We start from the raw sequence: 16,047 nt of genomic DNA on the forward strand, positions 1-16,047 counted from the left end.
GGGACAGGTGTGTCTGTAAAGATCACTAACCAGAAATGAGATTGCTGGGTGAATGGTATAGATATAATTGTAATGTTGATAGATATTTCCTAGTTGCTGATGTTACACCAATGTGTACTACTGCTAGCAATAGATAAGAGTGCCTGTTTTCTCAAACCTGCCAAGACAATGCATCATCAAATTTTTGGATTTTTGCTAATCTGATGAGTGAAAATATTTCTTTTCTTTTTATGTATGAGGTTGAACATCTTTTCATATGTTTTAAGTTCATTTATCTGTTTCCTTTTCTGTGAATTTTATGATCATATCTTGTATTCATTTGTGGACACAATAATTTGTTCAAATTTTTGTTCTTTGTATCTTATGTATCTGTATATGCACACACATATATACCATACCTATAGATACAGTATACTTTTTTCTTTTTTTTTAGATTTTATTTATTTATTGTTAGAGAGGGAAGAGAGAGAGAGAGAGAGGGAAAGAGAGGGAGGGAGGGAGGGAGAGAAATATCAATGTGCGGTTGCTGGGGGCCATGGCCTGCAACCCAGGCATGTGCCCTGACTGGGAATTGAACCTGCAGTGCTCTGGTTCGCAACCTGCACTCAATCTACTGAGCCATGCCAGCCAGGCAAGTTTTTTCTATAATGTTTATGTATGAGAATTTGCTCTTTTATCAGTAATATGATTGCAAACATTCTTCACCTTTTTAAAAATTTATGGGGTTTATTTTGCAGAATTCTTTGATTTTTGTGTACTTGAATATATCAATCTTTCTTTCATTTTAACCAAATCTAAAGCCCACTCCAAGGTTATAAAAATTTCTTCTCTACTTTTTTCTGATACTTCTAGGGTTTTATTTATTACACTACTTGGAGTTATCTTAATGCGAGGTATATATAACTCTTAATTTTTTTTTCTATATGGCTACCTAGTTCCAGTTAGTGAAAAGTCAATTTTTCCCCTTTATGAGATATTAACATTCTACGTTCACTTTGATTAATTTTTGGAATTTCTAATCTGTCCCATCAGTCTCCCATCCATTTATATTCCAGTACAACGGTTTGAATTATTAATACTTTATGTTTTGATATCTGGTAGGAGTTGTCTATTTTACTGCTCTTGATTTTTCAGTTTGTCTAACTCTTGTTTGCATATGAATTCTGGAGTTGGCTTGTTTGGTTAAAAAAGTTCACATTTTTATTGAAATTGTTAAATTATAAATCAGGGAGAGAATCTGTATTTATGAATCTTTTCATCCAAGAATTTGGTGTTTCATTCTATTCAGGTCTTTTTTATATTTGGATACGTTAGTGTTTTTAAATTTTCTTCTTGTAGCTTTACATTTCTTTTTAGTTTATTCCTAAATATTTCATCTTTTTTTACTTTTTTTCTTTGTTTTTTTTTTAATTGTTGAAGGTTATAGTAGTTTTTATGTTTTTAGACCTTTCCAAATATTTTTCTTTTTTTTTAAAGATTTTATTTATTTATTTATTTATTTATTTATTTATTTTTAGAGAGGGGGGGAGAGAGAGAGAGAGAGAGAGAGAGAGAGAGAGAGAGAGAAAGAGAGAGAAACATCAATGTGAGGTTGCTGCTGGGGGCCATGGTCTGCAACCTAGGCATGTGCCCTGACTGGGAATCAAACTTGCGATGCCTGGTTCGCAGCCCGTGCTCAATCCACTGAGCTACACCAGCCAGGGCAATATTTCATCTTTTTTATTGCCATTACAAATGTTTTTGGTTTTTTTTTTGACCTAATGGTGATCAATTGCATATGTAATGAAAACTATTATTTATACATATTAATTTTATACCATGCTATTTGATGAATTTTTTAAATTTTTGCTGTCTTCTTGGTCAATATTCTAAGATTTTAAGAATATAATTATACCATCTGCAGAGTAGTAGTTTTAGATCCTTCCAATTTTTATACTTTTATGATTCTTATTTAATTTCACTGATTTTTATACCTCTTCTGTAATGTTTAATAGTCTTTTCCCATTCAGCAATATGCTGACTTTTAGGCTGAAAGATATATTTTTGTCATGTTAAGGAAGTGTCTGTCTATTCCTATTTATTTGAGGGGTTGTTTTGATCAAAAAGGGTTATTGAGCCCTGGCTGGTGTGGCTCAGTGGATTGAGCACCAGACTGCAAAGTAAAGGGTTGCTGGTTTGATTCCCAGTCAGGGCATATGCCTGGGTTGTGGGCCAGGTCCCCAGTAGGGGGTGCACAAGAGGTAATCACACATTGATGTTTCTCTCCCTCTCTTTCTCCCTCTCTAAAAGTAAATAAATAAAATCTTTTTTTTAAAGGGTTTTTGAATTTTGTCAGATGACTTTAGTATTTGTGGTGACAATTATATGACTTTTCCCCCTTACCTTCCTTGCATTCCTAGAAGAAACTTCACTTGATCATTATGCATGATTATTCTTTTAATGTATTGTTGATTTAGAAATCTTGCCTCAATATAAGAGAGATTGAGCAATATAGGAGAGATTGATTTGTTATCAAGACAGAGTTTTCTGCTTCATAAAAAAATTGGGGAGTTTTCTGTCTTTTTGTATACTCTGGAACAGTTTCAGATCATTAGACTTATCTGTTCTCTACAGGGTTAATAGTGCTTCCATTAATTCTGTACTGATTAATTAGTCAAATATTGCACATTTTAAAAATTCCTGTGGCACACTCATTGAAAACTGCTGACATAGATATGAGCAAAAGCCTGAGTAAAATAGTCTCGGTGGTCCTTTTAATTTCCTTTGTGTCTGTGGCTTTCTTATTTCTTATTTTATATATTTGGACTTTCTCCCTTTTTCACTCACTAGATTAAGTAATGTTTTAACCGTTTCTCCCAGGGTACCAATTTTTGGATTTGTTTATTAGTTCTTATAATGCTTTTCTAATTTCTGATGAATTTATGCTTTCATCTGTATTAATTCCTTCATTTTGCTTTCTTTCAATTCACATTATCAGCTTTCCCCCTAACTTTTTGCATTGGATGTTTAATATATTTTTGTTTTGTTTTGATACAGGTATTTATGGCTATGAATTTTCTTCTTAACTGATTTGGTTGTATGTAGGTTCCAATATGTAGTATATGCCCTATTGTTTCCTAGAGAGCTTGCATTTTTTAACCCAAATCCAACGTTTTGTTGTTTTAAGGTAGAAAGGCCTTTGTATTTTATTTTATTTTATTTATTTTATTTTATCTTATTTTAAGTTTGTAATTTTTGTACGTGGTCATCAGAGTATTTGACTATCCTATTGTTACTTTTTGGATCTATTGAACTTTTCTTTAAAGCTTTTCTTGAAGGTTACTTTTTATTAATGTTCCATGGAGACAACAGTGGCTTTTTTTTTTTTTTTAATTAAAAAATAATAAAGGGCCCTGGCTGGAGTAGCTCAGTGGACTGAGCGCGGGCTGCGAACCAAAGCATCACAGATTTGATTCCCAGTCAGGGCACATGCCTGGGTTGCAGGTCACAGCCCCCAGCAACTGCACATTGATGTTTCTCTCTCTCTCTCTTTCTCCCTCCCTTCCCCCTCTAAAAATAAATAAATAAATTCTTTAAAAAATAATAATAATAAAGGGGTAGTTTCCCCTTAATTATTTATTATTTATTAATGCTTAGTACATATATTCATCTAAAATTTTGAGATTGTAAAATTAATATTTGCCAATAATGTAAAAGCCATAACAGCCAAGTTGAACACATTGTATACAGATAGTATCATTTTAATTTTTTTCAAGGCCATGCTTACTGATTTTAGAGAGAGGGTAATGGGAGGGGGGGAGAGAGGAAGAGAGACATCAGTGGGAGATAAACATCTGTCAGTTGCCTCTAATACATGCCCCATCCGAGACCAAACCCACGACCCTTCATGGGACAACACTCCAATCAGCTGAGTCACACTGGCCAAGGCCAGATAGTAGGGAAAATTTTTTTGAAGTATGCCAGTATTATGTACTTCCTATGCATAATTTCTGTGTGTATAATGAGGAATACTTTAAAACTTAAACTGAAAATTTAATGAAGAATGAAATGTAAGTGTCGCAGGTTCGATTCCCAGTCAAGGTACATGCCTGGGTTGCAGGCCATGACTCCCAGCAACTGCACATTGATGTTTCTCTCTCTCTCTCTTTCTCCCTCCCTTCCCTCTCTAAAAATAAATACATAAATAAATCTTTTTTAAAAAAGAATGAAATGTATAGGTATTGGACGTAAAGTAGGAAAAAACTTAACATCTGTACTTTTTAAAAATGAATTTTGAAATTCTGTTAGAAGTGAGTCTGTTGTTTAGTGTGTATACAGAATATTTTGGTTTTGGCACCAAGTATGTGCAAACAGTGTGGCATGATATTAATTTATTTTAATTTGATGGATGAATAAATGACAGCATAGGGAGGGCTCTAATGCTTAGGGTCCAAATTTCATGATTCTTAAGTGAAAATGGTGTATGTCCCTGAGTTTGCTTCTGTATTCTGAATGCTTGCTGATGAGTAGTCTAAGATCTCAGAAAAAAGGCACAATTTGTAGACTTTAAAGAAAATCCTGTTTTAACATTGTCTGGATATGTCTAAGTTGACTTGATGACTTGTGATATTTACATTACATAACATTAACTTCTGTTGCAAAAACAGGTTACCTGTGTAACTTTTATACAATATTGTAACTTTCTTCTTTTTTTCTCCTTCTTTTTTAGAATTTTTATTTGGTGGCTACCTTGAAATATAGGCCTGAAAAATGCCAGCTTGTTTGGATGTAGAAGATGACTTGGATAAATGATAAAAATTAAGACAGACATTTTGGTGAGTGCATCCTTATGTGAGAGAGTGGATATGGCTTGTCTGGATTCCAGTCAATGGATTTACTCTACCAAAGTTACATAGCAAGTAAAAAAACTCTATTTCCTTCATTATCTAGTGTTTTGTCAAAGGAGAAGATAATCCTTCAGGTACATATGAAAGACATCAGCATATTTAATGAAGCCAAAATTAACTAAGTTTGAGTACCTCCTGTTCTTCTAAAGACCTTGCTTAATCTCTTTTTTTGGGGGGAGTCTACACACCTCCCAAAAGGCACATCATAACACTTAATAAATTCATTTAAATATCAGGTCTCCTCCAGCAGTACACCAAACCCACTTAGTTCAGGCCTAGTACCGTACTAGTTAGTCACATAAGTCATACATGGATTTTCTGACTTAATTAGACATTGAAAACTGATGGCTGTGGGCCATATGAAGCTGCAGTATGTTTCATTTGGCCTATAGAGTATTTTCCAAAAATGTAAATCTCTTTTTAAAAATCTGGAAATTTCACTGAAGGAAGGATTTTAGCATTATGATTCAGAATATCTACTGTTTCTGGGCTTATATAACCCCTGCCATCCCTCCAAAAGAAAATAAGCTGGAGCAAAGTTGTCAGTGCCCAGCGTAGATGGGTATTGTTTTCCCTTGCCCTAACTATTCTTACAGTATATGCAAATGCATTTGATACCCAATGTTGTTGTTCTTTTTTAAAAAAATTAATTAATTTATTTATTTTTAGAGAGGGGAAGGGAGGGAGAAAGAGAGGGAGAGAGAAACACCAATGTGTGGTTGCCTCTTGAGTGCCCCCTACTGGGGGACCTGGCCTGCAACCCCGGCGTGTGTCCCAGATTGGGAATTAAACCAGTGACCCTTTGGTTCACAGGCCGGCACTCAATCCACTGAGCCACACCAGCCAGGGCCCAATGTTGTTTTCCTATTTATTTTACCTGCTGGACTCCAGTAGATACGTGAATTTGTGGTGTCTGTTGTAGAGAGTAGTGTCTTATCTTTTGCTCAGATGGTGACCAAGTCAAATAATTTGAATAGCTTGTGACAATTCTAGCTGTTTTTACCTGTTATTTAGCTACATGCACCAGTCCTTTCTCTTCAAAATTTTTATCTGGTGCAGGTAGCTGAATACATAAAAAATACATGTGAGATATATATATTTAAATATATTTATTTACTTTATTCTACTTTAGTTGGGAAGATGTTCATAAGTAAGCTTCTAAGTCTTTCTGACATCTAGTCAAGTTTTACCTTGGAGCTTTTTCCTTTTTTTTTTTTTTTTTTGGTGAACTTTTTCTTATGAACAATTTTACCCACATACAAAATTATAGTACAAATAATACCTATGTACCCATGACCTCTAGTTATCCATTATTAACATTTTGCCATATTTGCTTAACATATTTTAAAGTAAATTACAGGCATCATGACATTTCACTCGTAAATGTTTCAGTATGCATCTCTTAAAAAACAATAAGAACATTGCCTAGTATAAGCACAACACCATTATTATCACACCTAACAAAATTAGTAATATTTTCTTAATTATCCTAGAAATGTGCTTTACTTTTTTTAAAGATTTTATTTATTTTTAGAGTGAGGAGAAGGGAAAGAGAAATATCGATCAGTTGCCTCTCATATACTCCCTGCCTGGGGACCAAATTTGCAACCCAGGCACGTGGCCTGACCAGAACTGGCAACCTTCACTGTGTGAGATGATGCCCAACCAGCTGAGCCACACTGGTCAGGGATGCTTTACATCTTTTTTCAAACTAAGACCCAATAAAAGATCGTGATTTTTAAATCTCTTAAATCTCTTTTAATGTAGAGTACAGTTTTACCCACCTTTTTATTTTCCCCTTATCACTGACTTACTTGAAGGGGTCAAGCCTATGGAAATCCTACACTTTATATTTGTCTCATTATTTCTTCATGATATTAAGTTGTTCTTTTGTCTCCCGTTAAAACCTTGTTAGATTCAGGTTAAACATTTTTGGCAAGACTATTTTATAGGTAATGCTGTGCATTTAATACTATACATAGTTTCTAGTTGTTCCTCTGTTAATGATGCTAAGGTTGATCATTGTGTTCAGGTGGTGACAGTCAGGTCCTTACATTGTGAACTTGCAGTTTTCCCATTGTCAAGCAGCAAATCTGGGATGATCCTTCAACGTCATGTGAATATCCAGTTGTGTCAATTTTTCTCATAATATTTTATCCTTACTAATGATCCTTGCCTGAATTATTTATTAGGGATTTCAAAATTATGATTTTTAAAAAAACGATAAATAGTTTTTACATTTAAATTGGCATTCTTCTATAATAAAGGGATTTTCTTCATCAACTAGAGCTGTTTGGCTTCCCTGAAATATTTATCCAGAAATTATTTCATTTGAAAATCTATTTTATTCTACCTTGAAAATGTAGCATAAATAATATGCTTGCTTTTAATTCCTCCCGGGTACCACATTTGTTATTAAATTATTCATAAAAAAATCAAAAGAGCCCAAATAAAAAGTGAAATCAATAGGTAATCTAGAAACTTATTATGTGAGTAAGCAAGATAACTGGTAGTTAATCTTAACAAACCCAGAGAAATAGCACATACTCTTTTGTGAAAGATGATTTTAAGTGAGCAAATGAGTCTCTTGATATAGTCAACTGTAATCTGTTTTCTCTCTCCAAGAGTCAGTTGCTGAACTGCATTTCAAACTAAAAAAGTAGTCATTATTTTGATATGAATTCTTTATTAATAGATTTTAAGTGGAATTATCTCAATGAAGTTATCTAGAAGTTTCTTTAAAACTTTTTTTGGAGGGAAGTCCAGCAATTTTTTTCATAGACTGCCTTTCAGTTTCTTGCTTTTTAAGCAATTGTGTGGTGTCTATAGTACTGCTAAAGTGGTAATTCCTGAATTTAAATTAGTTGACTTGTGTGTCTGCCAGTAGAGGGTTTTCCAAATCTTAATACACAGCCTTAATGGCATGTCCAGTGACCACTCAGAAGACTGTCAAAACAACAATTAAAATTTTAAAATGAAAATAAATAAATAAAAAGAAGACTATCAAAGTCCAGGTTTTTAAGTTGGTTTCCTTCTTTACAGTTAAAGATGCTTTTGGAAAATGTTTCTTAAATTTTAAATTCTCTTCTTGCAGTTGTTCCAACCTAGGAACAGCTGCCAAATAGTTGCAGCTTTTCATGCAGTATAAGCAATTACTCTTTTTTCCTGCTGAGCAGCAGCTTTTAAGCCCTGAAAATCTGTTGTTAAGTTTTATTTATTTACCTTTTAAGTTCTTTAAACTCTATAGTTCTAAAGGATTTTCTAAATGCCATTGTTTCTAAACCACCCACATCACACTGTTCCTTAGTAACGGTTACTATACCAGAATATAAGGTGCACTAGTTAGATATAAAACATTTTCCCCCATATTTACTGATAGCGTAGGACTTTTGGCCGCGTAAGATTGCTTAGATTGGTTTTTGGAAAGCCTTTGGTCTTGATGTTTAGTGGCTATTTCAAAATATAAAAGTTAATACAGTTTTCCACTTATTCAAGTAGTGTAACCATATTATAGCATATTTAGTTTGTATTTCCCTAATGAACTTATAGCATATTTGGAAAATAAGAAAATTAACCAGCAATCTTACCAACTTAGCACAATTAGTGTTTGCATTTTAGTGGGTTGATTTTTAGTCCTTTTTTCTTACCCATCTTAAAAAAGAAAGAAAACAGTTATAATTATTATTTATATAAGGAATTCTTTTAAGTTAGAAGATTTGTATGAGGTTCTTATGTTCCCATGATATTCTTGCTTAACACAAATGCTGAAAATTAATGTTCATGCATTCACTTTTGGGTGAAGAATGCGATCTTCAGTCCCAAATTTAATGGAGGAAATAACCAAATAGTGTGTGATCTTTAGTATTTGTGCTCTTCAGTAGGCCATAACTGAATATAGCAGAAAATGTGACTTCTCTAGATCCAGAAGTTACAAAGTAATTTAGTTCTATCCTAGACACAGTTCTTTGCCTCTGTAAACATGTGTTAACCATTTATTTTCCTTTCACAAAATATTTTTAAATGTTTTTGCTTGTTTTGTTTAAGAATCATTATTTTCAGTCATACCACTATTAGTAGTCCTTTAAAAGTTGTTTAAAATGGTCCACATATCCCTGGTTGGTGTGGCTTAGTGTATTGAGCACTGATCTATGAACCAAAAGATGACCGATTTGATTCCTGTCCAGGGCACCTGCCTGGGTTGTGGGCCAGGTCCCCTACTGGGGGCATGTGAGAGACAACTGATCAATGTTTCTCTCACATGTAGATGTTCCCCCCCCCCCTTCTCCCTCCCTTCCTCTCTCTCTAAAAAAAATAATGAATAAAATTATTTTAAAAATAAAATAAAATGATCCACATAAAATACTTTAAAATTTTAGGTAGTTCTCCAGATACTTTTAGTTGTATCAAGTTGTACTTTAAAGGTTAGAGAAGGAGGAGGGCTTTAGAAACTTAGGCTTCTACGAAGCTTTTGTCAGTACAGGAGTAAGGGAAGTCTTGGGGATTTCTTGTGTTGTGGAGTCCACCAAAAGCTAATAAAAATTAATTTTCAAAGAAGACTGGTTTTATTTTCTTGTGATCCCTTGTTCCCTCCTCCTCATATTCTAGACTTACAAAAAGGTAGCACATAACATAATAAACATTATAACATAATAAAAGGAATTTTATTTAAAACTGGTATAAAACAAATAAAATAAAACAAAAGTAAAACTGGTGTATTTTTATTTCTAGTACCTTTGAGAACTAATTATTATATGACATCTTAATTAAAATAGTTTATCCTCTCTAATTTCTTAATTTTTATAGTACTTTCTTATTGACAAATAACAGTTTTCATAGAACTATACATTGTTGTTTGTAAAACTATGCATTGCAATGCTTTTTCTCGCTTCTCTTTTCAAAGGTTTTCTTATTTTCCACTTGGCACATGCTTCTGGAATAATATTCACCATGGTTTTGGATGACCTTGCAAACTTAGAAGACATCTATACTTCCTTGTGTTCGACAGTGGAAGACTCAGAGATGGATTTTGACTCTGGACTAGAAGATGATGACACAAAAAGTGATAGTATTTTGGAGGATTCCACAATCTTTGTGGCCTTCAAAGGAAATATAGATGATAAAGACTTCAAATGGAAATTGGACACAATATTGGAGAATGTGCCCAATTTGTTACACATGGGTAATTTGTTTTAATTAATTTTTCCTTCTCAGTGTTTGCCTTTCTGTGATTATCTCGAGTTTTATAAAGTAAAATTTTGCTGTACTGATTTGAAAGACTGATTTTAATTGTGAAATTGGAATTTTAGGATTTTTTTTTTAAAAAATGCAATTGTGTTTCTTTTAAGTACATGGAGGAACTGAAATCTTGATTTGATCAAGTGCTCATTAACTTTTTTAGGTTTGGGGATTTTTTTCTTTGAGATTTGATATCAGAAGAGAAGCTGTTTTTTGGGTTTTTTTTTTTTCAAGGACTTTTTTTACTGTGTTATGTAAGACTTCTTTATAGTTATGGATTATTTAGCATAGTAATAGGGGATTTTATGTGTTAAAGTTACAGTTATCACCATCATTATCACCATAATCACAGTCATAATATATCATATTATAAGGACCCAGCTGGGCCTGAAATAGTTCATTGCTTATAGTTACCCACATTTTTCCCCTTGTTTTTAAATTGCTGAGTCAGTTTGTTTATGGCTTTTAAATAATTTACCAAACCCAGACTTAATACTGTTACCAGTTTGTATTTTTGGTGCAAAAAAGGTATTTTATTTTAAGTCATCATATCTTCTCAAATGTGATGGAAGTTTAAAAAACTTTGATAAAATATAACTATGTTATATAGACAAGGATTTTTCTGCAGCCATATCACAAGTATATAATATCATGAGCATATTTGATGTTTGTCTAGACCATGTACAAGATTTCAGTACTTTTCAGATTGGGAAGAATCTTTGTAGCATCTGTACTTTATGGAATGAGGATCCCAACCTTCCTGCCTTTTGCTGTTTAGTGCCATGGAGAGGAAATTGACCTGGGAATCAGAGCTGGATTTTAATCCACCTCTGATGCTGCTAGGTAGCCACCGGATCCTGGGCCAATCACTTAGCCTTTCTGGGCTTCAGTGACCTTGCCTGTAAAATAGACTTGGACTAAATATTTCCTAATCCTTTCTAAATTTCTGTGATTGTATTACCTCACTGCTTTTAGCAATTAGTCTCTTTTCCCACGTTAGAACAAGTGAACTTCATGTCTGGGTAAGTTAACTTTCAATGTATAATGGTTTTGAAGTTGGCAGGGGCTTGAGGAAACATGTAAGCACTTCCTCCTATCCATGGATATTTCTTATTTTGAGAACAGATATACCCATATCACCATTTTCTTAACATTAGAATGTAAAATTGAATAGAGGGTCCTAAGATCAAATTGAGCTGAGTTTTAACAAAAGGGAAAATTACTTTGTCTGGCATTGTTGGAAAAAAGTTTTTTTATCTGCTAACTGGACCTGGGGTTTGCTTTCCATCTATAAAATATAATTACAAACAGTATTACCTCTTCATTAGTTAATGTTTATATCTTCTTTTGAAAACATGTCCTGAAGTTTGCATTGACTCTTCAGACTTGCTAAATGGAATGTTTTCATATACTAACTGAAGCTGGGTTGTCAAATTTATGTTGGTTTCCCCCTTCAGTTTGGTATACTTCAGTGGAAATTCTTCTCTGGTTTAAAGTAGAAAAAGATTTGCCCTGGCTGGTGTGGGTCAGTGGATTGAGCACTGACCTGCGAACTGAAAGGTTGCCAGTTCGATTCCCAGTCAGGGCACAGGTCTGGGGTGGGGGTCAGGTCCCCAGTTGGGGATGTGCAAGAGGCAACCACACATTAATGTTTCACTCCCTCTCTTTCTCCCTCCCTTCCCCTCTATCTAAGAATAAATGGAAAAAAAAAAAAAGAAGAAGAAAAAGATTTAAAAATCAAAGATATAAAGAATCAAGACTTAAGACCTCCATAAACCAAAGCATTTATAGGACATTGGAAGATATGTTTGTTCTCTGTCTCTATAATTATCTTCCATAGGGATGCTTAGTGAATATTTACATATGAGTACTAAAATTTCAAATACTTACCTTTTATAAGTAAATCTACTAGTGTCCCTTATAGTTCTGTTTCTTTAAATAAACTGCATATCCTTTAGTCTTTTACAGTAGGCTTACCTGCCAATTGAATTTTTATAGAATTTTACTTAAAATTTGGGACTTAAATGTTGTCAACTTCTCAGTTCACATACATTGAACTGAGTCCAGAAGTAGACATTATTCTGTTAGTTTAAACTTAACCTGTCTCTTCTCTCATATTTCTTATTCCATCTTGCTGCTTTCCATTCATTCAGTTTCTATGGTGTGGCAGATCCTGCACTAGGTTTTTGGCATGTATTGTCTCATTTATCACTCACACTCTTATGAAAGGTAATTTTCAGAAAGATTAAATAACTTGTTCATGGTCACCCAGATGCTAAGTGGTAGAGATTGGTTTTGAAGTCTAACACCAAAGCCTAAGCTCAGCTACTCCAAGCTAGTGCTCTGTCTTGTTCTTTTACTTTGGTGTGTGTGTGTGTTTTCATGCCTTCTGGTGGCCAAAGATTACTAATACTATTCTCTTTCTTTCACAACCAAGAATCCAGCAAGCTAAAGGTACAGAAGGTAGAGCCCTGGAACAGTGTACGTGTAACATTCAACATCCCCCGGGAAGCAGCGGAGCGGCTACGAATCCTGGCTCAGAGCAACAACCAGCAGCTCCGGGATCTGGGGATTCTCTCCGTTCAGATTGAAGGTGCCTATCTGTACCTAAATCATAACAACAGCAGAATGTAGCATGATTTCCTGTGCTACCTGTTCCTCTCGAATTTCAGAATGCTAAGGAACTTATGTAACCTGTGCTCCACGTTATAGCACCTTAGGATGAAGAGGGATTGAGGCTCTGGTTGGGTCCTGATGCTTCAGCATCTGTAGCCTCAAACTCCATTCTTATGGCTGGTTTTGGCTGTCAGCCGGTCAGACTTTGATTTTACTGGTATCCTGACCAGGAACTGACTTGTCTATTGAAGACTATCTAATTTCAGTTGCTTCCTTCTACCAACTAAGCCCTAGTTTTTATTTCTTTGTTCATCTAATAGAGATTAGGAGGCCCTAAACAATTCCTTTGTATCAGTATTTATTTTTAAAATACTTTGCCAGAGTGATCTTTTCAAAATGAAAATATACCACACACACAGTTTAAATCCCTGCTGTGGCTTGCTGTTGTTCACAGAATAAACACCAAACTTTATTTTTAAGTATATATTACTGATTATGCTGTTACAGTTGCCCCATTTTTTCTCCCCTTTATTCTCCTCTGCCTTCATCCCCTCTCCCAGCAGCATCCTCTCCCCTTAGTTCATGTCCATGGGTTGTACATACAAGTTCTTTGGCTTCTCCATTTCCTATACTATTCTTAACCTCCCCCTGTCTATTTTGTACCCATCATATATGCTTCTTACTCCCTGTAACCTTTTCCCTGATTCTCCTCCCACCCCAACCCCACTGATAACCCTCCATTTCTGTGATTCTGTTCCTGTTCTAGTTGTTCGCTTAGTTTGTTTTTGTTTTTGTTTTGTTTTTAGGTTCAGTTATTGATAGTTATGAGTTTGTTGTGATTTTACTGTTTATAGTTTTGATCTTTTTCTTAGATAGTTCCCTTTAACATTTCATATAATAAGGGCTTGGTGATGGTGAACTCCTTTAACTTGACCTTATCTGGGAAGCACATTCTCTGCCCTTGCATTCTAAATTATAGCTTTGCTGGATAGAGTAATCTAGGTTGTAGGTCCTTGCTCTTCATGACTTTAAATACTTCTTGCCAGCCCCTTCTTGCCTGTAAGGTTTCTTTTGAGAAATCAGCTGATAGTCTGATGGGAACTCCTTTGTAGTAGGGAACTCTTCCTTTTCTCTTGCTGCTTTTAAGATTCTCCTATTCTCTTTAATCTTGGCTGATTTAATTATGGTGTGTCTTGGTACGTTCCTCTTTGGATCCAACTTCTTTGGAATTCTCTGAGCTTCCTGAACTTGCATGTCTAGTTCCTTTGCCAGATTGGGAAAGTTTTCCTTTGTTATTTTTTCAAATAAGTTTTCAATCTCTTGCTTTTTGTCTTCTCCTCTGGCACCGCTATGATTCAGATATTGGAGCATTTAAAGTTGTCCCAGAGGTTCCTAAGCCTCTCCTCAGTTTTTTGGATTCTCGTTTCTTCATTCTGTTTCAGTTGAATGTTTACTTTTTCCTTCTGTTCCAAGTTCTTGATTTGAGTCCCAGTTTCAGAGTGGATTTTGCCCTTTCAGGTGCAGATTCCTAGGTGGGTGTGCTTGTGTACCTTCTAGGATTCTGTTGGCCCCTCCAATGGATTTTCTTGTGAGGCTGGGTATTTCTCCCACCACCAGAACCCCCACAGGTATTTCCAGCCAGAGGTTTTGAGGCGTTAGTGTCCCATGCTGGAACCCAGGATTATGCGGTCTCACTTCCCAGTTGTTCCTCCCAGCTTAGCCTCATGCAAATATAGGATATTCCAGTCCACCAGCCTCCACCTTGCCTGCCCCAGTCTTCCAGCTGCCACTTTGTCATGAGTTCTTACCACCCCTGCTGCCCATCTCTGCCCCTCCTACCAGTCTGGATGAATGTTTCTTTAACTCCTTGGTTGTCAAACTTCCATACAGTTAGATTTTCTGGCAACTTCAGTTGTTTTTTGTTTTTAGATTGGTTGTTACCCTGTTTGGGTTGTGCGAGGAAGCAAAGTGGATCTAACTACACCTCCATCTTGGCCAGAAGTCTGTTTGTTGTTGGTTTGTTTTTGTTCTTTTTTACCAAAATTTAGGTTATATGTAGTTGGCAATTAGGGGAATAATAGCATTATAATGTGGAAATTGTGTTTATTCATATGTGATTGTTCCTGGGCAGGGGGAGCTAGAATGGTAGGACTCAAAGAATAATTATCTACAAGGAAGCATAGCCTTTAGCTCAGCTGCTGCATAGGTGGAAGTCCTTTCAGCTTTATTTTAAGAAAACTAAGAATGGGAACTTACACTCAAGTATTTTACCTTCCCCAGAATCACACTGCATGGCTCTCAGCTTGTGACAAATTGCACTTCCTCCTGTGCCTGCCTTAATGGCAGCCACACTGGCTCAGAGCATCATTCTATCTGCAATGTCTCAGCACCTTTCATCAGGCATTTCCACTGTAGTATTGTGGTGTATGTTGTCTCCACTAACTTTTTTTTTATTTTCATTTTTATTAGAGCTCTGGTTACAGAGCCTCAGGAGTTTTGAGTGTGTCCCAACAATGTTTTTCTCATAAAGCCAGTTATTTGCAGTGTGAGATTTTACAGAATGTGCAATTTTCCAGGACTGCATTTATCATATAGAAAAATGCCTATAATTCTTTGTAAGGTTATGACTATTTATCTTTTGTTCAATGGATAGCTAATAAATGCCTACCGTGTATCAGGCACTGTTCTGTATATAAAGGCTATAACTAGGGTGGTCTTATATCATCTAAATCAGGACATTTTCAAGAGTAAAAGAGGGTGCTATTAATAACTATCCCAAGACAACAGATGTAAAGGAACTAGAGCAGACTTATGGTTACCCTTGAATAGTGATGGAGGATACAGACAAGAAAGCAAGTAAATGAATAAGTATTTACATGGAGTGTCCTCTGAATAAATAACAGGATATTCTGGAAGGGGTGACCTAACCTTGGATAAGATGGTCAGAGTAGGCCTTTCAGGGTGTGTGACACTCAAGAAGACATGAAAATTGAGGCATTGACTTACATGAGAATAGTGCAGGAGACTGATCTAGGCAGAAGGAACAATGTGTGCAAAGGTCTTGAGATGAGAAGCAGGTTTGTGTGCCTAAGAAGCTTTAAAAAAATGCCACAAAGGCTGAATCCTTTCTGTTGAAGGAGAAACTAGTGTGAGTTGGCCTTAGAGAGAGGTAGGCTGTCCAATAGAGTAGCCACAAGCCATATGTAGATATTGAGCAACTGGCAGTGTGCTGTAAGTGTGAAATACATACTGGGTTTTGAAAGTTTAGCTCTCCCCCAAAAGAATGTAAAGTATCTCATTAATAATTTGT

The 16,047-nt window shown here is 35.3% G+C and overlaps 1 protein-coding gene across 8 annotated transcripts in view; it reads left to right on the forward strand.

Moving 5' to 3' along the window:
* Positions 1-16,047, forward strand: part of NCOA6 (nuclear receptor coactivator 6) — an 87,625-nt gene that overhangs the window by 25,907 nt on the left and 45,671 nt on the right. For all 8 annotated transcript variants that reach the window (XM_045832653.1, XM_045832652.1, XM_045832655.1 and 5 more), the window contains 3 exons: positions 4,709-4,814; positions 9,787-10,065; positions 12,559-12,714. In XM_045832653.1, the coding sequence (XP_045688609.1) occupies positions 9,834-10,065; positions 12,559-12,714 (388 nt within the window). In that variant the 5' untranslated portion in view covers positions 4,709-4,814; positions 9,787-9,833. The remainder of the gene's footprint in view (positions 1-4,708; positions 4,815-9,786; positions 10,066-12,558; positions 12,715-16,047) is intronic.

This window comes from Phyllostomus hastatus, unplaced genomic scaffold, assembly GCF_019186645.2.
Source record: "Phyllostomus hastatus isolate PE091 unplaced genomic scaffold, TTU_PhHast_1.1 phas_contig_17, whole genome shotgun sequence".
Taxonomy (NCBI): domain Eukaryota; kingdom Metazoa; phylum Chordata; class Mammalia; order Chiroptera; family Phyllostomidae; genus Phyllostomus; species Phyllostomus hastatus.